Source organism: Lutra lutra, chromosome 2, assembly GCF_902655055.1.
Source record: "Lutra lutra chromosome 2, mLutLut1.2, whole genome shotgun sequence".
Classification (NCBI taxonomy): domain Eukaryota; kingdom Metazoa; phylum Chordata; class Mammalia; order Carnivora; family Mustelidae; genus Lutra; species Lutra lutra.
This window is the reverse complement of record NC_062279.1, coordinates 160,615,960-160,630,337: the sequence shown is the minus strand read 5'-3', so window position 1 is coordinate 160,630,337 and position 14,378 is coordinate 160,615,960. Positions and strand designations below refer to the sequence as shown.

The following is a 14,378-nucleotide window of genomic DNA, read 5'->3' as shown; positions in this document are numbered from 1 at the left end:
TAAGACCAGGATCTGAAAAGTGTGGGAGAATGATTGACTTGGTTATTAATATTAATGATAGTAACAACTAGTAGTATGCACTGAAGACTCAGGGTTCCAGGCACTAGGCTGAGTGCTAGAGACAGAACGATCTAGTTTAGCAGCCTGTGTACCACTTTCTGAGTATTCCTATGTTTCCCATTGTATGTATATATATATGTATGTATGTGCTTATTTTTATTCTTTAAAACTTATTTATTTATTTTTAAGTAATCTCTATACACAAAGTGGGGCTCAAACTCACAACCCCAGGATCAAGAATTGCATGCTGTTCCGACGGAGTCAGCCAGGCGCCCATTTCCCATTTTAAAGATGAGAAAACTGGGACACTGAGAAATTACCATTTGGCAAGTTCATATGACTAGAAAGCGACAGAATTAGGATTTAAACCCTGGAAGGATGACACCAAACCTCATGATAATACGATTTGGAGAGGGAACAGAGTCCACCATTTAAAGGTGGAGAAAGAATCACACGTTTCTTGAACTCAAGCCATAGCAGTCCAATTTAGACCTAAACTGAAGAGCTGCTGGTTCCCCTAGTGCACTTGGAGCCGTGGTCTGCTGCGTGCCGTCTTGCTACCCAACTGTAATTAAAATTATCATACAGTATAATGATTTCTAATACATTTCAGAACAAATCACCATCTTATATCTGACATGTTGTTAATGTTTACTGCCATAATTACTAATTTGAAATATAAGGCAGCAATTTTTATTAGTGTTTGGTTATGTGTAATTATGTCAAATACAAGACTGCAATTTAGGTTGAACTGTATTAGCAGTGATCATACAAAATGATTATACTGTGTGTTTGACACACTGGATTTTTATGTTTCTATAGATTTGTTTTTCTTCTAAACCATAAAGAATTATTTAAAGACCCTCCAAAGGTTATTTATAATGCTTTTTATTTAAAGAGTTTTAGAGTGTGGGAATACTCACACTGAAAATGGAATATACTAGATCATTATTTAACAGAGAGAAATGGAAACCACCATATGTCTAATGTACCAGACCCTTTACTGGGCATGTTTCATGTCTAATTTCCAGTCCTCACAAATAAGTATACTATTTTCCTGACCAAAACTGGAGACCAGAGAATTTAAGAGATATTATCTACCTAGTTCATCATGGAACTGAAGTTCAAGTTCATGGTCTTCCTGGGAATTTTTATACTGGGTAGTTATAGAAGAGATCCTTTTATGGTAGATTATTGTCAGAATGTGCTTTCCTGTAAAAGTAGTAGTGTTCCGTATTTAATGAGGTGACTTATGTGCTGGTCCTTCCTTGTATATTAGCTCATTAAATAAGTTCTATTGGGTCCATTTTAGAGCTGGGAAAACTGAAAATGGGAATTTAAAATTTTTATCTGAGGTTACACAAGTTAATACAAGGAGAACTAGGACCTTCTCTTTCCTAACATTTTCTCAGGAGAGATTGTTATAGCTTCCTCTGTGGTTTCTGCAGGGTATCTAAAGTTACTTTTCATTACAACAGAACTGGAGTTCTTCTTGTGATGATGATGATGATGGTGGTGATGGTGATGATGATGGTGGTGGTGGTGGCGTGTGATGATGAAGGCCCTAAACTGACCATAATCCAAGACTATGTGCAAGCTATTCATATTTCTGATACTCACTTAATTTTTGTGATATGGATGAGTCTCTTCATGGATAACGAAATGGAGATGTACGAGAAGTTCTCAATCCATAACGATGGAGCAGGACTTTAATATAGAACTTGACTAATTCCAGAGTTCCTTTTTTCACATGTTAGCTTTCCAAAGAGATAATAATGAAGTTACTTCTTGGGGTGAATGACTTTCATTCTTATCCTTTCTCAAGAAGACCCATTTACCACCCCTGAATTTATTTTTTGCTGTGTTTCCCTGAACACTCTCCATTTTATTAACATACTTCAAAAATTTGATGATTCAGCAACCAACCAACCAACCAAACCAACCAAGAAACAACAAATACAAAAGCCAAATCCAGAAAGATCACTTCCTGGTCCTACTGCATAATCAGATTATTATTATTATTATTTTGAACAGATATTGTTTATTTATTTGACAGAGATCACAAGTAGGCAGAGAAGCAGGCTGAGAGAGAGCAAGGAAGCAGGCTCCCTGCTGAGCAAATAGTCAGATGCGGGGCTCGATCCCAGGACTCTGAGATCATGACCTGAGGCAAAGGCAGAGGCTTTAACCCACTGAGCCACCCAGGTGCCCCAGCATAATCAAATTATTTAAAGGCAATAAGTGTCTTAGATTTTAAAAAGCAGTGAAACTATATTAGAGAGGAAAATGGCATAGTTACAGATCTCAGTTCAATCACTAATATGATTTGGTGATGTTTTACTCAATTGTTCATTCACACATACTTTTTTCTTTCTTTCTTTCTTTCTTTCTTTCTTTCTTTCTTTCTTTCTTTCTTTCTTTCTTTCTTTTTTTTTTTTAAGATAGTAAGCTCCATGAGGACAGGGACTAAATCGGTTTTGTTCACCATGCTTGATACTTAATATAATACTTAAAATATTGTAGGATCCACGAACATGGACAAATTAAATAATCAATCCACAAGTATAAATTTTAGTTGTATTTTGCTTTTTTGTTTTGTTGGTTAGTATTCATATACATTTTTAATCATAATCCTTTTAAATCCTGCTTTAAGTTAAATTTCCAAAGTAATTGACTATTAGTGGACAAATGTGCATCCTAACCAAGAGTGAGATTTTTGTCTTTGATTCTCTCCAACTGCACTTTGCTCTTTGGATTGACTCAAAGCTGAAGTGATATATAACTTACAAAACCAAAGACTGTTCTCTCTGGGGTTCTATTTGGTATTCTTAGAAAAGCTTTAAGCAAATCTCTCCCTGTATCCATATTTTGTCACTTATCAATGAAGTTTGTACCCAACAGAAGGACATCTATTGCGAGTTTTTTCTGCTAGGGTCAGAGTATTGTTGCTTCATCCCTGCAAGCCTTATTAGCCATCACTGGGGCAGTGACTCATACTTGCAAGGCTGCATTAAGAACTGGACAAGGCAGGGTTTGAACATGCGTCATAAATGATTGAGTGGACTGGATCCTGATGAAACGCATAGCAGTGACCTTCACAGATACAGGGTTCTATCTGACCCATACGGCACCAAGTCAGATCACACTGAAAATTAACCTACCCTTACAGCCAAAATGGATAAAAGAAAGTAGTTTGCCTATGATTGTTTTACTGAACCTTGTAGTAAGAGATTCATCTTGCTTGTTTAAAAAATGTACATGTCAAGACCCAGAACCTTACATTTCAATAAATTGAAATCACATTTTGCTGTTTTTTTGTTTCAAGTGCTTCTAAAATCACAGAGACATAGGGATAAGTTCATTATGAAAGGTTCATCATGAAAAAGAGATTTATAAATCCTTTAACCCAATTCCAAAATTGATCCCCTAAGAAAAGTTAAATATCACTGTTGTTTGTAGATTGCTGGATCACCACAAAGATAATTCTTTTATAAATACAGATGGTGTCCTTATGGAAATTACATGATAGTAAGTGGATGCCAATAGAAAAAAAATGACACATTGATTAGCTAATAAAATGGTGTTCAGTGGAATTATGCTTCTGTGTCTAATTTATGGCTTATTTGAACTTGTGATGCCCTGTTTTCATTTTGGCTTTTGATAAGTGTTACTTTAAAAACTTTTAAAATGTAAAATAATATGAATTTGATTGTCTTGAGCATAAAATGCTAATCATCGATTAGTAGTAAATCATGGCTATAAAGCTTCCACCTCCTCACCCCTTCTCACCCCAAGCCATTCTTATGAATCAATCGCTAGTGGGCTGAAAACACAGCACTAGACTGACAGTTATAAAAAGTGAGCCAATGAATAAGTTATTGGCAACTTATTGATATAAAAATCAATATTCAGGATTTGGGCAGGCAAAGTGGAAGGGATAGGGAAAGGCACTTATATTACTGAGTGCCTAATGTGTCAGATCACAGAAACAATCTCATCCTTGGGCCCCTCCTGGCACTTGCTCTGAGCTGTATTGTACTGAAATAATCCCCCCCACCTCCTTTTCTAGCTCAGTTAAAAAAGAGTGCAGAGGAATTTTATCATGGTATCATGACAAGACGGGCATTTGAATATTAGCATTACATTTTCCACTCTCACTACTCTGTTTGTTGGTGGGTGCAACGTTGAGAAATGTTGCCCAACCTCTTGGAAATGGCACGTGAATAATCCCGGTAATCAGCGTAATGTATTCTGTTATGGGAATAATCAAGTCATTCAGCTTTGGAGTGAGATCCAATTTTTAAACAGTGGCTGATGAATGCAGTTTCAGGTATTTGGAAGAGGCTGATGGACCTGGGCTCCTTAGGTCTTCTGGCTGAACAGGGGAAAAGTCCCTGAGGAAATTGAAACGGACCTTTCTAAAAATACCCAGGTTTCAGGACATATTTTTCCTAGCAGTCGTAGTACGCAATTGAAGATTTTGAAGTTAAGCATGTCTGTATGTTTTTAAATCAAGCGTGGCTGAGGTCTGAGTCGGTTGGAAGTAAGGCTCCAGTGATGGTGGCCCACTCTGTCCATGAGAGGATGAGCCACTCCCTTCTTTTACACTGTTTTCCCTCAGATCTTGTAGGGTGGGAGTACTCCTTGTTCTTCAAGCCTTTGCTTAAATACTCCTTCTTCAGAGATGCCTTCCCTGAGCACATTTTCCCTTCTCCCAGCACAAACCCCCTCTTTCCCTCTTTCCTTTTTGCTTTTATTCCCGGCTCTTCTAACCAATAGAAATTCTTGTTTACTTGCTGGCTTCCTCTCCTGTGGGAGAATGTAAGTTCCTTGAGAGCAGGGACATGGTTACTGCTCATCGCAGTATCTGCAAGACCCCAGACAGTTCCAGACTCTTTGGAGACATCGATGAAAGACTGATGGAAAGAACGAATGCTTGATTCTAAAATAGAGGTCCCAAGATTCCGTGGTTCAGAGGGTCCCCCTCCATTTTTGTCATTTGCATTACTACATGATTCAACAGCACGGCTCATTGTCCCTGCTACAGTGACACAAAGCAGCTCCTCTGTGACACACCCTAGGGTGAAAGCCACCTAGTGGGTTCTGTCCCAGGTGGGAGGCTGCTGCTAATTGGGCAGCTCTGGTTTGTTCCCACCCAGATTCCCAGCCAGGCCTCAAGCTGGGAGCAGCCATGCAAAATGCTGTGAATGTCCCTGCTTGTTAAGCTTCCTATTACTTAAGACATCCATTTCAAAAATAACTCCAGCATCTATGGTTATGTTCTGTACTTGGTTCACAAGGCTTTAGCAGTCCAAATCCCATTAATGCCAGAGCCCTTGCACAAAGCCTTTTGAATTGACTTGGGTCAACTTAATCTCTGGACTTGTGTTCCCCTCCCCCCACCTTAGGCTTCTCAACAATTCTCTTGCTTACCCCCTCTCTTGCCTTCTTTCTCTCTCTCTTTTTCTTTCCTTCTATCCTTCCTTCCATCCCTCTCCTTCCTTCCCTCTCCCCCTCTTCCTCCCTCCCTTCCTCCCTTCCTTCCTTTCTTCTCTCTTTCCTCTCTCCCTTCTCTCTCCTCTCTTCCTTCCTTCCCTGCAACATTCTCTCTCCGTCTTTTGCCTCAGAGGATGTGGGTGAATCACATCTCTCTTTCTGCTGTCGAATTTTAAGCCTGTGAGGAATAATCTCAGCCCTACTGTCCTCTGTCTACAGCTTCCCCTTCGGATCTATCTAGGGTTCTAATGTTAAGTAAGATCTTCATGAAAACCCCATATATAAAAACCTTCATGTACAAGTAGGTAATTTTTGCACTAATCATGGTGTATCAACACATCCCCATAGAATTTCTTTTCTTTTTCTTTCCCCCACCATTGATTTTCTGTTTATGAAAGTAATGCATGCTCACTGTGAAGCATTTGGATGATATAGAAAACCCAGGGTGACTTTAAGCAGCAGGTTTCCCCAGTATAGCCAGAAGACGATTTGGCTTTCAAGAGAATAATTAACAAAACTCGTTTTAAGAGCCCATTTATTGCAGAAAATAGGGGAATCGCCTGTCCAGGGGAATGAGAAGAGTTCAGATATTGCCGACACTTCCTTCCTATGCACTGTGGTCCCAGAATAATGACTTCTTTTATAGGAGAGGAGAAGTTGCTGTGGTCCAGAGGATAGGAAACAGTGCTACCAGGCTTTCTCAATTTGCAGAAAATATGCCCAAGTCTGCATTTTCAAAGAAAGCCAGCAGACCACATCAAAACCAAAGACAGTATATATTCCTTACTTTGGATTTATTTGTTCTTATAGCAAAGCCACACTTCCCAAAGTCTGTTCCATTGAACAACTGTCACATGTGATTTTCCATGTCAAAGGGTTCCACAGTCACATAGGCTGGGAAATACTCATCTTGTTGTTGTTGTTTCCTGGAGAGAAGTGTGGTGTATTAGCATGTTACAGAATAGGAGAGTCTGAAGTAAAAAGACCTGTGCTAGTTGATTTTATTTGTTCTTTCTAAAACTTATATGATTGAGGACTTTTTTTTTTTTTTAAGTAATGTCTGCTTATATTCCCTAGAACCCTTTGGCCACAAAAAAACAAAAACAAAAAACCACAACAAAATACAGAGAAAACAAATAAGCAAAAGCAGTTATTGAATACTTACTCTGGGCACACATTCTGTTCAGAGCTGTTGCATTTCTGGTGTCCTTTTTCCTTCTGGATGAGCGGAGTGAAGCAATTACTCAGCTGTCAGATTAGTGCCAGGCACTGTGCCGGGCACTTTCTTTGCTTTACTGCCTTTGAACCCTACAGCAGCCTGTAATCCTCATTTTGTAGAGGTAAAGAGGTGATGCAACTTCCCTCCAGCCCCTCAGCGAGGTGAATGCTGGAGCTAAGCCAGGCCCATGGTTGCCTACCCCATGCTGAGGCTCTCAATGCTTTGAACACTCCTGTCCTTCTACAAGTCAGACATGGACCCCACTGTGCCCTGCCCACATTGGAGGCCCCTAATGACATTCATTGGGGCCCTTTTAAAAGATATTGCTGTTGGCAGTGTGGCATCACATGTGGACACCACTTGGTGAGGACTGCATACCCTTCACAGGCAAATAACTGGAAATTGAGTGTGTGGTGTATATATGTTGATGTCCCCATCCATCTCTCTCTTTCCATCAATATGCCAGCTTCCCCAGAATCCATCCCAGGGCCTGCAACATAGCAGGCTCTTGGTGACAAATGTTCATTGACATGACATGGGGAAATAAATGCTACATGAAGTGTGGGTTCATGTCCTTACACTCCCTGGCCTCCTGTGCTTTATTTTTCTCCGTAGCATTTATCACGACTGGACATCTCTATTTACTTGCTTATTTGCTTACAGGGTGTCTCCTCACCTTTGGGCATAAACTCCTTGGGGGGAAGTTCTTTAGGTTATTTATTCACCACCATGAACCTAGAGTAGGTGCTCAGTAAATATTTGGTGAAAGAACAAATGGTCAAAAACAAGTTTTTACCATTGCTTCTACTTTCCCCAAACTCCTCAGATTGCTTTCTTTATTCATCTGCTTCTCTCTCAGGAGTAGTTAAAATCTACTTAGGCTGTAAATAAAGGAAGTCTACATTCTTAGCTATTCTAGAGCAGCAAATATTGAAGGACTCTGGGTTAACGGGCGCGGGGCTGTTTACAAGGCAGAAGGAACTACAAAGTCTAGCATCCAGGAAGGTATAGAGTCACAGGGACAGTATGAAAAGTCTCCACTCTGAGCCCATCACTGTCACAGCACAAATGTCTTCAGTAACATAGTAGCACAGGACCTGCCAGGAATGCAGAGCACCACTGAAAGGCATTCTGCCAAAATGTTTTCCTACCTACTGAAGGGTAGAGATTGCAGCCTGCGTAGCCCTGATTGGATTACCAAAGCCCAGAAGCACTTTAATCTCCACTCCTGCCCCTTGGGGTTGTGGGGGGAGCCAGGGGCATGGGAGGCGATGAATGAGAGATGGGTGAGCTGTAGAAGCTCTTGGTGACTAGTGTCTCCCAGCTTTGGGGCTGGCACTGAGAATCTAAAACTCCTTGCCACAGAGATAAAATAAGGGATTCTCAAGTACAAGTCTGTTGATAACTCCCTTTAATTTGGATTCTGTTGTATAAAATCTTTGTCAAAACAGGCTTTTAGCACAAATGGGTATGTGTTGAGGGTGGGGAGGTAAAGAGGCAAAAAGCTGGATTGTTAAGAAAAAAGGACCCTTTTGGGACGCCTGGGTGGCTCAGTTGGTTAAGCAGCTGCCTTCGGCTCAGGTCATGATCCCGGTGTCCTGGGATCGAGTCCCGCATCGGGCTCCTTGCTCAGCAGGAGCCTGCTTCTCCCTCTGCCTCTGCCTGCCATTCTGTCTGCCTGTGCTCGCTCTCTCTCCCTCTCTCTCTGACCAAAAAAAAAAAAAAAAAAAAAAAAGAAAAAAGGACCCTTTAATAGCCAAAAACAGCAAAGTAGAAGGAGAAAGGAGCAGAACAGAATATGAATAGACTGGGATAGCTAGAAAGATAGTCTTTTCAAAATGAATTGTATTGTCCAATTAAATACACATAACTAAGGTTAAAATACTTGAAACAAGCCTGACCTTGGAACAAATATATTTTCTTAAGCCTCACAGAATGAAGCAAATCGTAATAGGCTGTGATTAATTATATCTTAAGCTATGAAAAATGGGAATAAACCAAGTTTTCTGCCGGGATGGGGTCCAGTGTCTACATGTAAGGGAAGGTGTCCTGTGATTAGAGGTGTAGGTCTCTGTCCTGAGAAAGACCACATGACCCACGAGGAGGGCTGGGAGGGGATCTGGGAGGGGAAGATAAAGAGGAATGTGTGGATCTGGGGAGGTCAAGGATCTGAAGGTGGAGTCATCTGCGTTTGGGGGCAAGGGAGGAGAGCCCAGGCCAGAATGAAGGAATGTGGTCCGAGGGGAAGAAAGATAGATGCGCTCGGCATTGGCAGTTTAGATGTATTTAGTTGACCAGAGATGAAGGCAGGAACATGGAAATCAGCAAGAGTAACAGTGGAAACATTTTCTGTTACACAGACTTTCTCCAAAGGGCTGGGGGGAGAAAGGGGGAGGGTGCTGATTTCTGGAGTGATATTTATAAAAACAGGTCAGGAACACTGACAAGGAGGCAAGCATAGAGCTCGTCGGGATAAGAATGTTGGTGTCTTTCTATGTACAAGGGATGTATGAACCCGTATACACACAAGGAAGTGGCAAAAGTTATTGGGGAAGCGTCAAGGTGGAAATTCATAGCTATTATTTTTGTGGCCTCTAGCTACAGGCGCTAACAGGTGAAGTTAGTCTAGAGACCCAAAACGGGGAAAAATGACATTTTAACATTTTTGTCAGGTAGGCAATTTAAAAATAAACTTGAATTCAATATATACCATTAATGCTAGGGGTTGTGTTATAACGATGCAAAAATGCCTTCTTTTCGATAGCAGTTAAGGAAAAAATATGTTGTAGGGTGCTAGGAACCATATATAGAAGAGGCATATGTGACTGTGCCAGCAGCTTCACAAAGCTCCTGAACACATACTATGAGTCTGCCCTCCAGAATTAACACCGTAACCTATGTCAGGGACTCACTATTATCCTAATATCTGCTTTTGGATTCTGTCCAGTCCCATTAGCGGTTCCCATGTTGATTGCTCTGTTACTCGTGAATGTTAATTGCTTCTAAATCTCTTTGGATGTTCAGATGCTTGGAGAAAATTCTGACTGGCGAAGGTGCGAGTTTTATTAATGTGCAAGTAAACAAGAAATCTGTTTAGAGATACCAAGTGTCTGTGACTCAAAATGTCATAAACAGCTGATGTGGCATCTTTCTTTGCATGTCTGTCATATGTTGGTGGTGTGATAGTGTGTATATGGGGGGTGGAAACAGGTTTTCAGTGATATCCGTGGTGTTTGTCCTAAATCAGCATGCTCGTAGATATAGTTAGATAATAAATCCTTCCCTCTGGGATTCCTGCTTACTTAGTATGAAATGACCATGCTACCTTTGAGATAAGCTTATACATAGAAAATGCTATTAAATCAGGAGATGTAAAAACATGAATCTAATTTGGCCCATCACCTATGTGTTGATCTCCATAGATTCTGTACCAGAGGGAACCTTGGAAATGAGCTTCTGAAGCTTCCTTATTTTACCACTGGGAAAGAAAGGCCCAGGGGGATGAAGAGATCAGGCTCATGGAGCAGCTCACAGGAGCACTGGCCAGAGAACAAGGTTACCTGACCCCTGGCTCAGTGCCTGAGCAATCAAGAGAGGGGAAAATGATAAAAACTGGTGTTTATTATATTTTTAAGAAACATTTCGCTGAGTGTGGAATTTTGTTTTTTTTTTGGGGGGGTGCAAAAAAAACCTATTATGAACTGGTACTGAAATTCATTTATTAGTTATTATTTTAGTATCCCAGTGAAGGAAGATACAAGAGATGAGCACAGCACACAGTTCAGCCTTGTGAGTCATTCATTCGAGCAATATTTATGGCGTGCCTTGACCCTGGGATTTAGTAGTGAACCTAGAAGTCCCTGCTGTTACGGAGTGTATATCATGGTTGAGGGATAGGATGGGGCATAGAAAAACAAATAAAGAGATGAATCATTTGCTGTTAGGTGGAGGTGAGCCTCATTAAGAAAGAGAAAGTGGTAAGGGGACAGAGTGGGATGAGTCGCAGCTATGTTAGACAGGTGTTTTGGGGAGACTCACTGAGGAGGTATATGAGCAGAGATCATGCAGGTGTCTGCAGCAAGATTGTCCCAGGCAAAGAGAATAATTGCAAGGTCAGAGGTCCTGAGGTGTGAATGTGCTTGGATACTCAAGGATGAGGCAAGAGGTCAGTGTGGCTGCAGAAGATTGTGATACATCATGACCCTCAAATCATGGGCTTTGGGAAGACTCTGGGTCAGATATTTGAAGAAGATACATCTTTTAGCATTTCTGTAGTCCCAAATAGTATGGCTCATAAACAGAACCCAGACTCATCTTTTTTGAGAATATTCCCCGAAGGAGCCATCCTTCTGGATTGGTGGCTATGACTCACCAAGAGTGTCCAGAAACTGTCAGATCTTTCTGGAGAGTTTTAGAACAGAGTGATTGTCACTGTACTAAAATCAGTACACCATAAAACTGTAAATTTCTTGATGGTAGGACCTGTGTGATATACATTTTTGTGTCCTCCAAGAAACCACATATAGTGCTAAACTTATATGTAGTAAGGATGCGCTAAATATCGATTATTTGTTCAGTGTATGAATAAATGGCCTGAGAGTGGTAGAAGGGATGGGGTGTCCTAGAAAGGGTTGTTAAAAATACACACTTCTAAAAATGCTGTTGGCGAGCTTACTTCTGAAGAATTCTGACTTCCTTGGAATCATTTTTAAAGACAAGTCCATATGCTGACATGTGAACATAAGTATGTAACAAATTGAACAGTAGTAACATTATTTTCAGGCCAAATTTTAGTTGGATGGTTGTGTTTTGTCAATCTAATTTTTTTTTCCATGTTTAAACTGGATATGGGAAGTTTTTTGAACCTTTCCTCTGGTATCAAAGGACTATTGGTGTCTGGGCTCATAAGATCAAGGGTTACATTCAGCACTGTCTTCTGTGGGCAAAAACGTGTTTAATACATTGAGATTGCAGTGGAAATTATGTGGGAAAGAAAAGTCCCCAAGGGGAAGATGGGTGGTCAAGTTGCATTGGGATGGGGAAGGAGAAAATTGTAATTCTTGTCCTCCATTACTGAATTCTCTAATTATAATGGATCAATAATTTATTTGCCTATTGCATTTCAATATCCCCATCTACAAAGTGGGGGTAACACAAACTTACCCTCTGCCTTTCAGGTTTTTTGCGAAAATCAGTGAACTAATATTGGTAAAATTGGAGCCCCATGGATGAAGGGTACTTTGTAAGTATAACATATTATTGTCATGTTATTTTCTATTACTCCAAAGTGCAAATACCAGATGTCTGCTCTTGCCATATTAGGAAATCAGTAACACCAAGTTTCACACCCAAAGATTGATAATCTGACTTCCTTTGAGGAATTTCATATTTCTGAACTCTCTAATGTTTTGTCGATATGTTGGATATAGAAAAGCCTGACTCACCTCCCCAAAATATTTTGGCAATGTTTTCCAGACAATTTGGAAGAATACATGTCTGCAAATTGTGTAAACATGTTGATATAAACTCTGGATATGAATGCAAGGTATTTTTATTTCTCTTTCACCACTTTTCTCCTTTTCTTCTTCTTCTTCTTTTTTAAAATTTGCATTTAATTCTGTTTTGAGCTGTCAGTGTGTGTATCAAAGAAATGATTGGTTTCAGGGAGAGACTGAATGTTTCACTGAGGTGAGAGATGTTTTGTTAACAATGAAACTAAGTTAGACATACCTTAGACACGTTGCAAAGCATTGTGTTTCCAGACTTGGGAGGCCAACTAGCAAGGTGAGTGAAGTGTGGATCACCTCTTCTGGATCATGTGATAGCCCAGGTGACGTGGGAGTGGCCTCCTGGTCATGGAATGGCCAAGGGTTGCAAGCCACAAAGCCAAAGAGCAGGCAGAAATGGTACAATACTAAAGCAACTGCTTCATCTGATTTTCCCCACAGAATGGTACATCTTCTTATTTCGCTAGGTCAGCCAATATCCTGGTTTTCTGCAATATTCTGGTTTTCCAATATTCTGCAAGACTAGACTGGCCAGTGACATGCCCAGTGCTTAATCCATGGTATTTTTCTGTTTTTTGTTTTTGAAGAATAGCTGTCACACCTTAAAAACTCATAACAGAGAGAGTTTAAAAATGGTTGTGACGCTTATTGAAGCCTGTTTTACTGAGATTCATGGGGTTGTAGGATCTTATGTCTGGAAGTGTCCTTACACGTCTCTTGTAGTGCCTTATCTTGGCTAGCTCTAAAGATTCCATCTGATAGGTGCCCCAGAACCTCTAAGGGCAGATTTACTACCTTAAGAGGCAACTCTTTTCAGTTACAGGATTCTTTCTTGAGTTGAGCTCACACCTACCCTCATGTATCTTGCACCCTTGGTTCCTAATTTTACTATCTGCATCTACAAGGAATAAGACTTTCTCCTTCAAAGTGACACCCTTTCAAGTATTTGGTGGCACTATCAGGGTCCCACTGGAAGTGGCCTCTTTGTCAGCTTCCATTCCGTCAACAACTGCACCTCACATGCCATGAATTCCCAACTCTTTACTCCTCTGGAAAGGCTCTCATTTGTCTATTTCTCTCTTAATAAGTAGCACTGAGAATCTACCTTCTTCAGGCCCCATTCTGCACCCCAGAGTCAAGTGATCTAATCAAAGGTCCAGAAGAGAATGACCTCGAAGAAATCGCCTGGTATCACATATGCCCATGGTTTGGTTTGAGTAATGAGACAGCAAAGCCCACATCCCTCTGTGTGGTGCAGGTGATTGACAGGGAGAAAGTTGTTTTGGTTAATAATACAATCTCCTTGGCTCCTGGAGACACAGCAGTAGCCTACTAATTCGTTAGAAGTGAATTAAGGTTGTTTACTGATGTTTTAAAGTAACTGTCAGAGTGGAAAAAAAAAAGGTTCATACTAGATGAGCCCACTCACCTACTTCGGAGTTGCTGTTTATTTTAAGCTGAGTGCATAAATAATATATTGAGATACGAAGGGTGATTTCAAGCATTAGAACAGGAAGCCTCCTGTTTACTAACTGTCATTGGGTTGAAGAGAATTTAAACAGCTCTAAACCTTTTTGTCTGGGAATGCAAGGCATGAAATTAACTTACATTTCGTAGTTAGCAGAAATCATGATTAAGGCAGTCTTGTTGGTATGTCTTCTGTTGATCTGGGTAGTTTTTGCTATGCAAGACAAGCCTTGGCAACAAGATGCTTCCCATGCCTTGTTTGAAATCAGACCCCCTCCCTGTGCAACATCCTCCCCCCACCCCGAAATAAGCAGGGATCCCTCTGGGTCACAGTTTGTTCTGGATATAGAGACAAAGAAGAATATTAGACTAGGTTCCAGGGGTTCTAGTCCTGATCTCAAGCAGCCCTCTTTGAATCTCACTTTCTTTACCTATAGAATGGGGATAAGAGCATCTGCTTTCATTACTTCATAGGAAGATGGAGACCCCAATGAAGTCATTGTTGTGAAATTGCTTTGAAAGGCATCAGGTGGGACAAGATGATAACAGTTAATGCTATTAGTGAATTACATGCATTAACTCCTTTCATTCCTCCAGTAACCCTACGGGATAGGTCCTATTATCATCAT

At 40.5% G+C, this 14,378-nt stretch overlaps 1 protein-coding gene across 1 annotated transcript in view; it reads left to right on the top strand.

Annotated features, from left to right (window-relative positions):
* PPARGC1A (PPARG coactivator 1 alpha) overlaps positions 1-14,378 on the top strand; it is a 654,192-nt gene that overhangs the window by 186,511 nt on the left and 453,303 nt on the right. Inside the window, exon 2 of the mRNA XM_047719019.1 lies at positions 11,953-12,017. Within this exon, the coding sequence (XP_047574975.1) occupies positions 12,000-12,017 (18 nt within the window). The 5' untranslated portion in view covers positions 11,953-11,999. The remainder of the gene's footprint in view (positions 1-11,952; positions 12,018-14,378) is intronic.